At 43.3% G+C, this 17,799-nt stretch overlaps 1 protein-coding gene across 3 annotated transcripts; it reads left to right on the top strand.

Moving 5' to 3' along the window:
* Positions 1–537: 537 nt before the first annotated feature.
* Positions 538–12,902, top strand: FBXO39 (F-box protein 39). 3 transcript variants are annotated; one of them, XM_055257207.2, is made up of 4 exons: positions 538–650; positions 4,131–5,233; positions 12,036–12,212; positions 12,557–12,902. In XM_055257207.2, the coding sequence occupies exons 2-4, from the start codon at positions 4,211–4,213 to the stop codon at positions 12,683–12,685; spliced, it is 1,329 nt and encodes a 442-aa protein (XP_055113182.2). In that variant the 5' UTR covers positions 538–650; positions 4,131–4,210; the 3' UTR covers positions 12,686–12,902. The 3 variants fall into 3 exon arrangements, with proteins under 3 accessions (XP_055113182.2, XP_063485673.1, XP_063485672.1); XM_063629603.1 differs by lacking the exon at positions 538–650 and adding an exon at positions 779–793; XM_063629602.1 differs by lacking the exon at positions 538–650 and adding an exon at positions 1,066–1,080.
* The last annotated feature ends 4,897 nt before the right edge of the window (positions 12,903–17,799 follow it).

Below are 17,799 nucleotides of genomic sequence, written 5' to 3'. Positions count from 1 at the left end.
TTGGGTTCCACACTGGTTTTCCAGGGCCAGGGATGGCAGCAGCCGGGACCCCAGGATGAGGGCAGTGCCCAGGGAAAGGAGAGCAGAAGATGTTCAGGGAGGGAGAAAGAAATGAGGCTGGGACAGTGGATAAGGGCCAGGTGAAGGGCAGAGGGGCGGCTTCTGAAGGCTTTGGGCAGGGAGAGTGGCTGGAGGAAGCCTAGTAATGCAACCTATCCAGCGGCGGCTTCGAAAAAAAACCGGGGCTGGGTCAGGATGGGAAAGGCAGCCCAAGTTCGGGGCCGAATGACTTCCCTGTGCGCAGAAGCAAGGGCAGGGGCGTGCCATCCTCACCCGGAGTGCCGGCCGAGCCTCCCGCCTCCCAACGCCTGGCCAGGGCCCCGTCTCGCCCTCTGCACATGGGATCCACTGACCCGGCAACTGCAGGTTTGGGGCTCTGCGAACCTGGGGGCAGGAACAGAGCCTTGCAGGCGGCGGCGCGTCACAAAGGCGGCCGGAGCTTGGCATTTAGCCTGGGCCAGAGCAAGGCGCAGACCCCGGGCGCCCATGGAGTTGGCGTCGGACCAGCAGCTGCGCGGGCGGAGCAGGCAGGCGCGCTGCAGTCCCTGCAGCCCAAACCGGACGCAGCCCGAGCGGGGCTCAGCGAACGGGTAACGGGCGAACGCGGGCAGGAGCAGGCTGGGGTGGCGGTGGGGTGCCCCGAGGCCCGCGGAGGGGAGGCGGGCTGCTTTCATCACCTCCTCTGGGAAGCATCTTTGGCTGCAGGAGTTGCCCGGCCAACTCCCCTCCCGCGGTGGGTAGGACATCTTTAGATTTCCTTCCCTGGTTGGCAGCTGTGTGATGTGGTGGACCAACCCTGGGTTCGAATCCCATCTCCCCACTTACTACACGTTCTCCCTGGGAAACTTTATTCACCTTCCAACACCTCCGTTTCCGTTTTTGTGAAATGGATGTGTCTGTATTCCTATCTTCCTTGACGGGACGTTGCAGAAGTACCTCGGTACCAACTTTCTTATTAATGGCAGCCAGCTCTTGCATAGCGTTTACTATGTGGCAGGCACTGTTCCCGGTGCTTTCCAGGTATCAGCTCACTTAATCCTCCCAACACTAGGAGAAAGGCACTATTATTACTCCATTTACAGATGTGAGGACTGAGACCCAAAGAAATTGACTTGCTTAAGGTCATCCGACTGTAATGGGCATAGCTAGGATCCAGCCCACTAAGCTACACCGCCTCTGCTGGGGTCTGGGGGGGTAAGGGGAGGTTCCCAGTCATTAAGTAGAATTTGGAGTCTCCTTGCAGCAACTCTTCCAGACACACGTATTCTTCCAACCCCACCCTTACAGCACCAGTATCTGATGATTCTTCTGACCTACGACCTTGCTAGGCCAAAAGGTTTCCTGGAGCTTTTATTTATTTATTTATTTATTTATTTATTTATTTTATTATACGTTAAGTTCTGGGATACATGTGCAGAACGTGCAGGTTTGTTACATAGGTATACATGTGCCATGGTGGTTTGCTGCACCCATCAACCCATCATCTAGGTTTTAAGGCCCGCATGCATTAGGTATTTGTCCTAATGCTCTCCCGCCCCTTGCCCCCCACCCCCCGACAGGCCCCATTGTGTGATGTTCCCCTCCCTGTGTCCATGTGTTCTCATTGCTCGACTCCCACTTATGAGTGAGAACATGCAGTGTTCGATTTTCTGTTTCTGTGTTAGTTTGCTGAGAATGATGGTTTCCAGCTTCATCCATGTCCCTGCAAAGGACATGAACTCATTCTTTTTTATGGCTGCATAGTATTCCATGGTATATATGTGCCACATTTTCTTAATCCTGTCGATCATTGATGGGCATTTGGGTTGATTCCAAGTCTTTCCTTTGTGGAGCTTTTAAATTGGTTTGTCTCTTCTGCAGCACCTTTTAGGAGCTTTGCTCGGTGGTGAGTGCTGTGGAGGCCCCTAGCCTTGGGCAGTTTACAAGTGATTGAAGAGACCTATTTCTTCATTTGTTAAATGTTTAAGTACTTCTCAAAAGCAGAAGGAGGATGTCAAGGGGTGTGTGGATCCCTTGGGAGAGAAAGGCAAGGACATAGGTTATACAAAGAGGGGCACTGGCAAGAGGTAGCAGAAGGAGGCAGACTAAATGTGGACATGGACGCAGCCATGCTGGGAACCACTGGGGTGCCATGTCATGGGTGGGGCGGGCTGCTGTTAAATCCTTTATGGAAGTCTGTTCGGATGTGGAGGTGGGAGGGCCAGCTGGAGACTGGGGCCAAATCGGTGAGCGGGTGGTGAGAGAAAGTGATGGGATAGTGAGGACAAAGCCTGGAGAAGGTCCCTGGGGAGGCCCACACCTGTGCTTACTTGAGGATGCTCATTGCCACTGTAGTGTTGGTGGGAGCTGGAGAAGACTTGGAGTCCATCAAAGGAAAGAGGATGGGAGACAGGCAGGATACCTGCCATGGGTTCTATTCAGCTGCTAGACGCAATGGGTGAAATGTACACAGAGCCACAGGAATAAACAGTAAGTTTATTCCCACAAACAGTAAGTACACATTTTGCAGGCACACAAACAAACAAAAAGATGCACATCAAGCACATTTGAACAGTTGTCTATGGTGGGGGCAATGGAATGGGACAGAGGGTTAAAATGGAACACGTGAATTAATAAAACCAGAGAGGGGTCTTGCACAGACAAATAATGTCGGTCCTGAATTGAGAAATGTGATTCACTTGCCCCTACACCCATGAGGCCCAAGAGGTGGGGACAGGAAAAAAAAGTACAGAAGAAAGAATCAAAAAGCCTAAGTTCCAGTCTGGGGCCTGATACTAACTTGCTGTGAGACTGTAGGTGAGTCCCTTCACCTCTCTGGCCTTCAGTGTTCATCTGAAAAGAAATCGATTCTCAGGTCTCTTTCCAGCCCCACAATTTTATGAGCCATGATCAATAATCTTAGGTTTACTTCGTAAAGTAGTCAGTGAGAGCTTTAAGGAGTGGTAGGGCTTGAGCTTTGAACAGTGGGGGTTTGGGAGGGGCAAACAACATGAGGAGAGTTTTTAGGCAAATGAAACTTTGAAAGCAAAAAACTGTAAAAAGTTTAGCAGATGGCTATAAAATATCTATGGATGAAGCAGACATTCGCCCAGCTCTCTGCTGGGACTCTGTAGTTGGGTGAGAAGCTTTCCAGCCTTCCCTACCTCTTCCTTCAACGGTTACCAAATCATGTCTTCTAAAGAACTTGCAAACACATCCCCATTCCCACCACAATGCCTGGACTCTGCTCTTGACCGTCCTTCCTCTATCCCCCAGAGTGTCCTTTCCACACCTCAAAACTCACCACATGGCTTCCAGACATTTGACCCATCAAACTTCATGGCTCTCCGTGACCTCAGCTGGGGTTTTCCACCCTGTTCTGCTGCTACAGCTCTTCAATGTAAACACAACTGTCAGCAATGTAGGAAGGGGACAGGCCACGTCAGGATTCCAGAATCTTGGGGAAAGGGGAAGTGGGACTCTCTGGCTTCTAGGACATAATCTTTATCACATCACGCAAGATCCCTTGATCCAGCACCTCCCACTGCTCCCACGTGATCCAGTTCCTCCATTTCCATCCCACTTAACAAGTTAAGTGCCAGATGACCAAACCATTTTTAGTTCTCTGAATGGGAACACACATACATTCGCAGTTCTGGGCTTTGCACGTATTGTTCCCTCTGCCCAGAATGCATCAGTTCCTCCACCACTACCACTAGGCTCACCTGATCTGCCTTGCAAATCCTACTCACCTTTCAAAACCCAACTCAGACGTCACCTCCTCTGAGCAGCCCTCTCTACTTCCAAACACTGTATTTAGTCAAACAGTAAGTCACCTTCCAATTGTGCTACCCCACACTATGTGTCCGCCTGAAACTTCCCGCTCTCTCACAGGGTTATAATTGAGTACTGGTCTGTATCCCTGGATAGACTGTGAAGTCCTTGCAGGTGTGGACTCTGTCATGAATGTATCATTGAACCACCCACACCTGGCACAGTGCCTAATGCACTTGGGACCACAGGGAAAGCTGGTTCATTTGAGTTTAATCTCCGTTTGACAGCTAATGGCTCTTCCTTTTTATTCCCCACAGAAAGCAAGTGATTGCTTTCCTTTCCTCATTTTTGGAAGCCCTGCCTAACACACAGCTGCACTGTACATCTCAGTTCCTGGATGGATGAAGAAAGTGAACTGATCCAGCCCCAAGACCAGAGCTGCTGGGCCACTCTGCCCGATGTGTGTCTGTGCCATGTTTTCTGGTGGCTAGGAGACAGGGACAGGTCCAGAGCTGCTCTTGTCTGCAGAAAGTGGAACCAGATGATGTATTCTGCTGACCTCTGGCGGTACAGGACCATCACCTTCAGCGGGAGACCTTCCAGGGTACATGCATCCGAAGTTGAGTCAGCTCTTTGGTATGTTAAGAAGTTTGGTCGTTATCTGGAGCGCCTGGAGGTCAAATTCCTGAATCCTTACAATGCTGTCTTGACCAGGAAGTTCCAGGTCACCATGCGGGGCCTCCTGTCTCGTCTGAGTAAGAGCAACAACCGTCTGAAATCTCTTTCCATCCAATACCTGGAGCTGGACCGCCTGGTGTGGAGGAACAGCATCAGGAGCTCATTCATCAAGAGCTTGAGCTTCTTCTTAAAGAAGATGGGCAAACATCTGGAATATCTCAACCTAAAAGGGGCCAGGCTGACCGTGGAGCAAGGCTGCCAAATTCTCGACTCCCTCAGCTACATGAGGAATGAGAATATGATCTCAGAGCTCAACATCGAGGACTATTTCAGCCATCACCTTGCTGTCTACAGCAGCCCCCAGTTCAAAAAGACCATGTCCACCTTCCACCGTCTTGTGTCCCTGAACCTCAACTACAACTGTATCTCCGACGAGCTGCTTGAGAACTTGTGTGAGAACGCCAGCACCCTCCGGACCATCAACATCAAATGCCACATTCATGACCCCCACGGGCAGGTCATCTGGGGTCTGTCCTGGGCCAAGCTGGCCAGGCAGGCCACCAATCTGAAGGTGAACTTCTACTTTGAACGGATCATGAAGTACGAACGCTTAGCCCGAATCCTCTTGCAGGAGATCCCGATCAGGAGCATCAGTCTGAGAAGCTGCTATTTCAGTGACCCAGACTGGTCAATGAGACCCACTCTGATAGATCTCCTGCCCACCTTCCGGCACACTCTGCAGGTAGGTAGGACTTGTGAGGAGTGACTGCTGTTCAGGTGACTGGCTTCCCCAGAAGAAAGTCCTCTGCTGCCTGCTCTTGGCTGGGCTCCCAAATGTTCACTCAATCTCAAATTGAAGTTCTAGGAAATATCACCAACTAAGCCTCCTGCCCTCCTCCCAAGACCACAGTAGGCAACAAAAGCTGCTACTCACTTCCTACATGTGGTACAGACACAAGGAATTATCTGGTTAGCTGTCAGGCAGGGAAAGCCCCTAAGTCCCCACTCAGAGCTATGAATCCTGAGCCTAGAGGTGCCTTGCAGGTGAATAGCAGCTGGGCTGCCTCTTCCTACCTTTCCACGAGGCCACAGCAGCATGCAGGGGACCCTGTGGCTCCTATGGTCAGATCTCAGTGGGGGATCTGTCTGGTTATAGCAGTGCCAGTTCCTGGTAATTGGGGAGATAGAATGGGGAGGACCAGGCCAGACAAAAAGTCAAATTTGATTTACACAACTGAAGAGCTCAGAGCTTCTGGGCTTTTCCCTAATCTAGTAGATTTCTCACCTGTAAGATCAGGATCATTTTGTCTTTCCAAGGACCTCACAGTGGTTGTGACAATTGATATTAACAGGTTTATGTATCTCTACAAACATGGATGGACTCCAAGTGCTAATACCTCATTAGGTACCCACATAAACCAAAGGTGGGGTAGGGCACACATCATCATGATCCTTGTGTGCTGCAGAAGAACTTGAGGTTCAGTGACCAGCCCACAGTCACCCAGCCAGTCCACTGCAGGGCTGGGACGAGCACCTTGTATACTTCAAGTACACTGCCTCCAAATTCCAAGTTTTGCAACCTTAGATGAGATCACCATCATTCTCAAATCTCTTCCTCTAAGAACTACATGTCCAATGTCCCTTATCTAAAAAGTCCCCAAATTCCATTAACACCAGACCTGTCCTACAAGAAATGCTAAAGGGAGTTCTTCAATCTGAAAGAAAAGGGCATTAATGATCAATAAGAAATCATCTGAAGGTCCAAGATGTATACTTACTATTACTTACTGGTAATAGTAAGTACACAGAAAAACACAGAATATTGTAACACGGGAATTGTGGTGAGGAAACTACTCATATCTTACGTAGAAAGACAAACACATAAGCCGATCGAAAATAATAACAACAACAACTTTTCAAGACATAGATAGACAGTACAGTAAGATACAAATAGAAATAACAAAAAGTTAAACAGTAGGGAGACAAAGTTAAAGTAAAAAGTTTTCATTAAGTTTAGTTTTGCTCGTCTATTAGTTTGTTTACGCAATCAGTGTTAAGTTGTCATCAGTTTAAAATAATGAGTTATAAGATATTGTTTGCAAGCCTCATGGTAACCTCAAATCTAAAAACATACAACAGATAAAATAAAAAGCAAGACATTAAACATACCTCCAGAGAAAATCACCTTCCCTAAAAGGAACACAGGAAGGAAGAAAAGAAGGAAGAGAAGACCACAAAACAACCAGAAAACAAATAACAAAATGGCTAGAGTAAGTCCCTACTTAGTAATAACATTGAATACAAATGGACTAAACCCTTCAATCAAAAGACAGGTGGCTGAACAGATTAAAAAGAAAGACTCAATTATCTGCTGTCTACAAGTAACACATTTCACCTATAAAGACACACATAGACTGAAAATAAAGAGATGGGAGATGATATTTAATGCCAATGGAAATCAAAGAAGAGCAGAGTAGCTATACTTATATCAGACAAAATAGATTTCAAGACAAAATCTGTAAAAAGAGACAGAGTCATTATATAATGATAAAAGAGTCAATTCAGCAAGAGGACATAATAATTGTAAGTATATATGCAGTCAACACCGGAGCACCCAGACATATGAAGGAAATATCATTAGAGCTAAAGAGAGAGATAGACCCCGATATAATAACAGCTAGAGACTTCAACACCCCCCTTTCCGTATTGGATAGATCTTCAAGGCAGAAAATCAATAAAGAAACAGCAGACTTAGTCTGCATTATAGACCAAAAGGGCCTAAAGAATATTTACAGAACATTTCATCCAATGGCTGAAGAATACACACTCTTCTCTTTAGCACATGGATCATTCACAAGGATAGGCCATATGTTAGGCCAAAAAAAAATCTTAAAACATTCAAAAAATTGAAATTATAGCAAGCATCTTCTCTGACCACAACAGAATAAAACTAGAAATTCATAACAAGAAACTTTGGAAATTAATGAACACACGGAAATTAAACAATATGCTCCTGAATGACCAGTGGGTCATGAAGAGATTAAGAGGGAAATTGAAATATTTTTGAAACAAACAATATGGAGACACAGCTACCAAAACCTGTGGGATACAGTCAGCAATACTAAGAGGGAAGTTCATAGCTATAAGCACCTACATCAAAAAAGAAGAAAAACTTCAAAGAAACATTCTAATGATACACTTTAAAGGACTAAAAAAACCAAGAGCAAACCAATCCCATAATTGGTAGAAGAGAAGAAATAATAAAGATTGGAGCAGAAATGAGTGAAAGTGAAACAAATAATGCAAAAGATCAATGAAATAAAAGTTTTTTGAAAAATAAACAAAATTAACAAACCATTAGCCAAAATAAGAAAAAATGAGAGAAGACCCAAATAAATAAAATCAGAGAGGAAAAATGAGACATTACAACCAACACCAGAGAAATCCAAAGGATAATTAGAGCCTACAACGAGCAACTATATGCCAATAAATTGGAAAACCCAGAAGACATGGATAAATTCCTAGACACGTACAACCAACCAAGATTGAACCATGAAGAAATCCAGAACCTGAACAGACCATTGACAAGTAACAAGATAGAAGCTGTAATAAAAAGTCCCCAAGCAAAGAAAAGCCCTTGACCTGATGGCTGTACTGCTGAATTTTATCAATTTTATCAAACATTGAAAGAAGAACTAACACCAATCCTACTCAAACTATTCCAGAAAAATACAAGCAGAGGGAATACTTCTAAACTCATTCTACAAGGCTGGTATTACCCTGATACCAAAGCCAGATAAAGACACATCAAAAACAAGAAAACTATAGGTGAATATTCCTGATGAACATTGATGGAAAATTCCTCAACAAATTACCAGCAAGCCAAATTCGACAACACATTACAAAGATCATTCATCCTGACCAAGTGGGATTTATCCCAGGGATGCAAGAATGGTTCAAAATATGCAAATAAATCAATGTGATACCTCATAACAACAGAATGAAGAACAAAAAACATATGATTATTTTAATTGATGCTGTAAAAGCATTTGATAAAATTCAACATTCCTTCATGATTAAAACTCTCAAAGAACTGGGTATAGAAGGAGCATACCTCAATACAATAAAAGCCATATATGACAGACCCATAGCTAGTATCATACTGAATGGGGAAAAACTGAAAGCCTTTTCTTTAAGATCCAGAACAGAGCAAGGATGCCACTGTTACCACTGCCATTCAACATAGTACTGGAAGTCCTAGCTAGAGCAATCAGATGAGAGAAATAAAGGGCATCCAAATAGAAAATGAAGTCAAATAATTCTTGCTTGAAGATGACATGATCTTATATTTGGACAAACCTAAAGACTCTACCAAAAAAAAAAAAAAAAACTATCAGCTAAACAAAGTCAGTAAAGTTGCAGGATACAAAATCAATATACAAAAATCAGTAGCATTTCTATATGCCAACAGTGAACAATCTGAAAAAGAAATCAAGAAAGTAATCCTGTTTACAATAGCTACAAATAAAATTAAATACCTAGGAATTAACCAAAGGAATGAAAGATCTCTACAATGAAAACTATAAAATATTATGCAAGAAATTGAAAAGGACACAAAAAACGGAAAGATATTCTATGTTCATGAGTTGGCCTCATAAAATGTGTTAGGGAGGATTCCTTCTTTTTCTATCGATTGGAATAGTTTCAGAAGGAATGGTACCAGTTCCTCCTTGTACCTCTGGTAGAATTCAGCTGTGAATCCATCAGGTCCTGGACTCTTTTTGGTTGGTAAGCTATTGATTATTGCCACAATTTCAGAACCTGTTATTGGTCTATTCAGAGATTCAACTTCTTCCTGGTTTAGTCTTGGGAGGGTGTATTTGTCGAGGAATTTATCCATTTCTTCTAGATTTTCTAGTTTATTTGCATAGAGGTGTTTGTAGTATTATCTGATGGTAGATTGTATTTCTGTGGGATCAGTGGTGATATCCCCTTTTTCATTTTTTATTGCATCTATTTGATTCTTCTCTCTTTTCTTCTTTATTAGTCTTGCTAGCGGTCTATCAATTTTGTTGATCTTTTCAAAAAACCGGCTCCTGGATTCATTAATTTTTTTTGAAGGGTCTTTTGTGTCTCTATTTCCTTCAGTTCTGCTCTGATTTTAGTTATTTCTAGCCTTCTGCTAGCTTTTGAATGTGTTTGCTCTTGCTTTTCTAGTTCTTTTAATTGTGATGTTAGGGTGTCAATTTTGGATCTTTACTGCTTTCTCTTGTGGGCACTTAGTGCTATAAATTTCCCTCTACACACTGCTTTGAATGTGTCCCAGAGATTCTGGTATGTTGTGTCTTTGTTCTCGTTGGTTTCAAAGAACATCTTTATTTCTGCCTTCATTTCATTATGTACCCAATGGTCATTCAGGAGCAGGTTGTTCAGTTTCCATGTAGTTGAGTGGTTTTGAGTGAGTTTTTTAATCCTGAGTTGAAAGAATCAATGTTGTCAAAATGTTTATACTATCGAAAGCCATCTACAGATTCAGTGCAATCCTATCAAAATACCAATGACATTCTTCACAGAAATACAACAAAGAATCTTAAATTTATATATATATGTATATATGTGTATATATGTATATATATGTATATATATATGTATATATATATATGTGTATATATATACACATATATATATATGTATATATATATATGTGTATATATATACACATATATATATATATATGGAACCACAAAAGATGCAGAATAGCCAAAGCTGTCCTGACCAAAAAGAACAAAACTGTGAAAACCACATTACCTGACTTCAAATTATCTTACAGAGCTATAGTCACTAAAACAGCATGAGACTGACATAAAAACAGATTTTGAGCCCCTTATATATTCTGGTTATTTATTAATCCCATAAAGACCAACGGAACAGAATAGAGAACCCAGAAACAAATTCATTCATCTGTAGTGAACTCATGTTTGACAAAGGTGCCAAAAACATACATTGGGAAAAGGACGATCTCCTCTTCAGGAAATGGTGCTAGGAAAACTGGATAGCCTTATGCAGAGGAATGAAACTAGACTGCTATTTCTTGCCATATATGAAAATCAAATCAAAATGGACTAAAGACTTCAATCTAAGGCCTCAAACTATGAAACTGCTACAAGAAAACATTGGGGAAGCTCTCCAGGGCGTTGAACTGGGCAAAGATTTCTTGAGCAATACCCCACAAGCACAGGCAATCTAAGCAAACATAGACAAATGGGATCACATCAAGTTAAAAAGTTTCTGCACAATGAAGGAAACAATCAACAAAGTGAAGAGACAACCCACAGGAAGAATGGGAGAAAGTATCTGCAAGCTACCCATATCACAAGGGATTAATAAATAAACAGAATATATAGAGCTAAAACAACTCTATAGGAAAAAAATAGTAATCCAATTAAAAAATAGGCAAAAGACCTGAACAGATACTTCTCAAAAGAAGACATATAAATGGCAAAATAGGTACATTAAAAGGTGCTCAACATCAGTGATCATCAGAGAAATGCAAATCAAAACCACAATGAGATATTATCTCACCCCAGTTAAAACGATTTTTATTCAAAAGACAGGCAATAGCAAATGCTGGAAAGGATGCAGAGAAAAGGAAATTCTCATACACAGTTGGTGGGAATTTAAAGTAGTACAGCCACTGTAGAGAACAGTTTGGAAGTTCCTCAAAAAACTAAAAATAGAGCTTACATATGATCCAGCAATCTCACTGCTAGGTATATACCCCAAAGAAAGAAAGTCAATATATCAAAGAGATGTCTGCACTCTCATGTTTATTGCAGCACTGTTCACAATAGCCAATATTTGGAAGCAACCTAAGTGTCCATCAATGGATAAAGAAAATGTGGTACGTGTACACAATGGAGTACTATTCAGTCACAAAAAAGAATGAGATTCTGTTGTTTGCAATAACGTAGATGCAACTGAGGTTGTTATGTTAAGTGAAATATGCTAGGCACCAAAGGACAAACTTTGCATGTTCTCACTTATTTGTGGGAGCTAAAAATTAAAACGATTTAACTCACGGAGATAGAGAGTAGAAGGATGGTTACCAGAGGCTGGGAAGGGTAGTAGGGGGTGCAGAGGGAAGTGGGGATGGCTAATGGCTACAAAAAAAGTTAGGAAGAATGAACAAGATCTAGTATTTGATAGTATGACAGGGTGTCTATAGTCAATGATTATTTAATTGTACATTTTTAAAAAACTAAAAGAGTATAAGTGGATTGTTTGTAACACAAAGGATAAATGCTTGAAGTTAAGGATATCCTATTTACCCCATTGTGATTATTACATATTGTATGCCTACATCAAAATATCCCATATACCCCATAAATATATATACCTATGTACCACAAAAATTAAAGATTAAAATTGAAAGCCCCCAAACCATCATGGCTATCAGGCCCAGAGCCAGGTCGTGGAAATGTTACAGAACAACTCAGTCTCAGCATCTCTGCCCACACACATCTTCCCTTTTGGTGCTCTTCCAGAAATTAACTTGTGAATTCAACAATAACCATGAGTCACTCGACGAGGAGCTGCACCTCCTCATCATATCCTGCAGGAAGTTGTTTTACTTCAAAATCTGGGCTTTCCTTGATGTTAGTTTTGTGGAGCGGATCCTGAAGAGTCAGAAAGAACGGCAGTGTGCCCTGCGTATATTCAAGGTAAGAGGCCCCCAGGCTGGTTGCACAGGGTAGAGTGGGGACATCCAGGAATGGTGCTTCTGCTCTGGAACGAAGGGCAGAGATAAGGCAGTGGGGGACAATCATCTATTCATTGGAAATCAGCAGTTTCACAGAAGGGAATCTGGAGCTCTCTTTTCTAGTAGTTGGGTTTGGTCTTTTTCTGATTCTGCCAACATATTTTCCTGATTCAACAATTGTACGTGGAGATCATTTAAGTTGTTGTCAAGCCCTGAAAAGTGTAGTCACCGTGTGTGTGTGTGTGTGTGTGCGTGTGTGTGTGTGTGTGCATGCTCATATGTGGATGTATTTCTCTGTTGGCACAGGTGAGAATTTATACAAACAGAAATGACACGAATGAAGAGGACAAGACCTTGCGGGAAATTTACAGGAAGTACAGAAAGCTGATCGAATCAGAGCTTAGCTATTTGGTCATCGCTTACTCTATAATGTAATGAGTGAACTACAGATGAAGAAAGCTAGGAGCACTTTGAACTTGAAAATCATTTGTCTTAGAACTACACTTGGGCACTGCCAGCCCTTTTGCTCCTCTCTCTCCCCACTTTTTTTGTCAGCTCCACAACAACACGAGCAGCCCAGCAAAAGCTGAGACTGCCGATGACCTGAAGGCTCCAGGTGGCTTTAAAGCTTTAAAGCGCTATGTTTACCAACTATCCAGGTGTAATTTCTCTTTTCGTCGATTTTGCTTTTTGACACCCTCACTCATCCACAGAGCTAAAAACCCAAAGCCACTCAGAGTAGCTTCCTTTTTTTTTTTTTGAGATGTGTTGACGAAAAGAATCAAACTGTAAAATATTTTTAGAGATTTATTCTGAGCCAAATATGAGTGACCATGGCCTGTGATACAGCCCTCAGGAGGTCCTGAGAACATGTGCCCAAGGTGATCGGGGTACAACTTACTTTTATATGTTTTAGGAGGCATGAGACATCAATCAAATAGATTTAAGAAATATATTGGTTAGATTCAGAAAGGCGGAGCAACAAAGCAGAGGCTTCCAGGCTGTAGGTAAATTTAAACATTTTCTGGTTGACAATTGGTTGAGTTTATCTGAAGACCTGGGATCAACAGAAAGGAAATGTTTGGGTTAAGATAAAGGATTGTGGAGATCAAGTTTTACTGTGCGAAGGAAGCTCTCAGATAGCAGACTTCAGAGACAGCAGGTTGTAAAATGTTTCTTATTGGAATTAGAATGGTCCCTGGCTCTTAGTTGATTATCTCCTGGAACTGGAAAGAAAGGAAGGAAAACAAAGCAGAAAGGAGATTCTCTATAGAATATGTATTTTTCCCACAAGAGACTTTGCAGGGCAATTTCAAGGTATGGCAAGAAAATATATTTTGGGATAAAACATTTTTATTTTCTTCCTTGTTACGCCAGAGTCAGATTGGAAAGTCACCATATACAGGGTTAACTAAAACCCATCTGATTAGAATTTATGGCTTGTAGGGCATGATTCCGCAGACCCCTTAGATTGGAATTTGGGCAAGGTTTAAAAAAAAAAAAATCAGAGCTTAGTCCTCAGACAGAGTCTCGTTCTGTTGCCCAGGCTAGAGTGCAGTGGTGCGATCTCGGCTCACTGCAACTTCTGCCTCTCAGGTTCAAGCAATTCTCCTGCCTCAGCCTCCAAGTAGCTGGGATTACAGGCACGCACCACCATGCCCAGATAATTTTCGTATTTTTTGTAGACATAAGGTTTCACCACGTTGGCCAGGCTGGTCTCCAACTCCTGGCCTCAAATGATCCACCTGCCTTAGCCTCCCAAAATGCTGGGATTACAGGCGTGAGCCACGGCACCCAGCCCCGGAATAGACTCTTACTAGAGGACCCTGACTCCTGCTAACCTGTGCACCCGAAAGGGTGTGTGTAACCATTGAGCAAACAGAATCACGTTTTCTACTGACTGACATTATCAGTTTAGAAATCCGTCGTATCCGCTGACCTTCATGCGGGAGCCTCCTGACATTGACATTGTGTGGGTCCAATCTCAGATGCATAGAAATCTGCAGCCTGCCCTTGGATGAAGCAGGAAAAGCCCTACTTTTAGGAGGAGTCTGCTCAGAGCTGGAACTCCCTCCCACAGGAGGAACTCAGCCCCTGACTTAATGGCATTATGGACTCAAATCTCCTGCCTCTGTTTTTCCTGTGTCTCCTTTATTTTTCCACAAATATGCTGAGACCGGGTCTGTGATGTTGAACATAGATGTGAATGGCCAAGTTTGATGGCCCCAAACCTGGCTTTTGGAGCCAAGTGTCTGGGTGAGTACTGGCCTGCCATGAACTTGTCTTGTGCCTTGGGGCAAGAATTTAACCTCCCTGAGTTTCAGCTTCTTTGTGTGTAAATGAAGAAAAAAATTAATTACATGCATTGCAACACACACACCTGGCCCGTGTTGGCTTTTATCTTGTTTGATATATGAAGGAACAGGCTCTAAGGAAGTTAACTTACCCCGAGTCATACAGCCAGTTTGTGGCAGAACTAATACCAAAGTCTCCCGATTTAGAACCCAAGACTCTTTCTTCTACCCCAACTACAAAATGAGAAGAACCCATTCCCTCTCCCTTCCTCCACCCAGCTTGTCCCGACAGATATTAAAGTGATCACTGGTTGAGCGTTTACACTCTAGACATAAAATTTAATCCTCACACAGCTCTAGAAAGTAGAGACTACTGTTATCCCTCTTTTAGAGGGATCCTGAAGGGTTGGCAAGTCAACCCTGCCCCGGTCACACATTTAGGAAGTGCTGGAAGTGAGTGTCAAACTCAACCTAATTCCAGAGCTCTGCTCTTAATTCCTACATATTATCCCCCACAGCGAGAGGATTTGGGGTCTGTTGTACCATAATTCTATTAGGTGAAGAGCATGGTTGGAAGAGAGGATCAATGATAATAATAAATTCCTGAGCCCATGCTATAGACATTGTATTACCTCTGGTCCTTTGAGGGTTTTGTGCATGCGGTGGCATAGCGTTCTGTTGTTCAATAGATATAAATTAATAAAATCCCAGAACACTTTTAACAAGTGATATTTCAGATTTTGTTTGTCTTGCCTCTTGTGTGCTGTGCCCATATTTTTGCTTAGCTGAGGTTTTCAGAAGTGAGAAGTGTTGGTGACATTGTCAGACAAAGGATTTGCAACTGTTATAGATTCACCATCCACCACATGGCACTCACAGGTGGCATTTATTCACAAACGGACCTCAAGGACTCCAAAATACTGAAGATTTCCCATGGTATCCAGAGATGATGAGGGAACGAGGGTCTGTACCAGCTTGAGCAACAGGCACCAGTCAATATGGCTTGTTACTGACACATTAATCTCCATGGCAACAGAAAGCTATCCTTTCCTTAATTTTAACCATCCCAACAAATTCGAGAAATGCTAACTCCCTCCAATAAAGAGTTTGTGAACCTAATTGAGATCGTCCTTTTAAATGCCATTTATGACATATGGCAGGAAATGGGAAGTATTTTCTAAATAACTTGTCTTCTTTAAGGATTTTAAGGAATATATGCCAGGGTCTGACAGCCACAACTCACACAAGCCTCAGAGCAAGCTCCCCTCTGCTCCATAATGACTTCACTATGTAATTGGTATGAAGGTAAACACAGAAAAAAAAAGCTGGCTCAGGCTTTTTAGGTATTAATGAGACTTCAGTGTTTGGGGTACAACTCGGTCGATAGCATTCTGCTACTTCGATTTCTGGGCTAGTCTAGATACTTTTCAAAGTCTCCATTCACAGCTTTAAGGTTTGTGCCTTCAAGACACACTTACTTTTTAGGGCTGTAGGCCAAATTGAAAGAAGCCAACCTGGCATCTTATAATGTTGACTGTAGGTTTGCATGTATTAAACAGGGAGATGTTTCACTATTTCTTCTCTGTCCCATTAGCTTTTCTCAGTCCTTGAGGCAATGTATGTACCAGCAGACAGCAGAAGTTAGTCAATTTCTTTTCAAAGTCCAGCCAAAGATAAGCATCTTTAAGCCTCTGCCACACCACTGCACTCCAGCCTGAGCAACAGAGCGAGACCCCATCTCTAATACAAATAAACAATAGGTAAAACAGAAATAAGCCTCTACACTTCTTGACTTCTTCCTCCAATACTCTTTTGGAATTGCTTTTGGCAAAGTCTCATTGGGGGCTAATTGCCAAATCTAGAGGATGCTTTTCCTTTTTTAGCTGACTCTCTGGAGGCTTCGACCTGCTGACCCAGTGCCTCAAAAAGTGGCACCCGTGACGGCCATGCTCTCCTGGCTTCCTCCAGCTCCTGGGATGTCTCGCTCAACCTGAGAGTGTTGGCGCTTCTCAGGGCTCAGCCCCTCCACAGCTTCTACCACCACTGTCTGCAGATGTCTCCCAGCCCTCTTGCTACAGCCAGACCTCTCTCCACCCACGGGCTCCTCATACTTAGCGAGAGAGCTTGCCTCCTTTTCTCTGCCACCCTCACCCTTATTTTATTTTATTATTTTTTTTAAGACAAGAGTCTCACTCTATTGCCCAGGCTGGAGTGCAGTGGCACTATCTCAGCTCACTGCAACCTCTGCCTCCCAGCTTCAAGCGATTCTCTTGCCTCAGCCTCCTGAGTAGCTGAGACCATAGCCACCCGCCACCACATCCGGCTAATTTTTGTATTTTTAGTAGAGATGGGGTTTCACCATGTTGGCCAGGCTGGTCTCAAACTCCTGACCTCAAGTGATCCACCCACTTCAGCCTCCCAAAGTGCTAGGATTACAGGCGTGAGCTGCCATGCCCAGCCTTCACCCTCATTTTAGAAGCCCTCCTTCTACATTCCCTCTCAGCATTCCACTCGCCGTGCTACTTAAGCCAGAAACCTGGGAGCTACCCTAGATCCCTCCCTGTCCCTCGCCCTGTACAACAAATCAGTCTCCAAACCACTTAGCCCCTAGACATTTCTGGACTCTGTCCTGTCTTCACTATTTCTATATTCATGTCTTAACTCAGTCTCTCTTATGTCTACCTGGATTACTGGGCCTTCTACATTGCCTTCGGGCCTCCAGGTCCAATCTCTCCGAGCCTCCAGCCCTCAGCCCCATCTACACTTATCTAAAAGCACCCTGCTCTTTCAAGCATCGGTTTCTTCCTTCCCATCTTCCTGGAATGTCCTTCCTACCTTTTTCCTTGGCTACTGAATTTCTGCTCATGTTCCATAGCAGGTGCTCACCAATTGGTAATGGCTGTTTCAGATAGGCTCATCATCATCCTTCCTGTCTGAGTTTAGGCGGCTCCTCTTCCAGGAAGTTGTTCCTGATCCCCAAGGCTGTTCTCACAGCTATCATGGTTATTGTTGCTTCGCCTCCCTCCCCACTATGCCTGCTACATGATAGGTGCTCAATAAATGTGGGATATATTATTTTGAAATTTGTACTTTTCTGCGGTCCCAGCTACTCAGGAGGCTGAGGCAGGAGGATCACCTGAGCCTGGGGAGGTCGAGGCTGCAGTGAGCCCTGATCACGCTTCTGAACTCCAGATTGGGTGACAGAGCAAGATTCTGTCAAAAGAGGAAAGAAAAAGAAAGAAAGAAAGAAAGAAA

The sequence above is a fragment of the Symphalangus syndactylus genome, chromosome 20, assembly GCF_028878055.3.
Source record: "Symphalangus syndactylus isolate Jambi chromosome 20, NHGRI_mSymSyn1-v2.1_pri, whole genome shotgun sequence".
Lineage (NCBI taxonomy): Eukaryota > Metazoa > Chordata > Mammalia > Primates > Hylobatidae > Symphalangus > Symphalangus syndactylus.
This window is presented reverse-complemented; position numbering and strand designations above follow the sequence as displayed.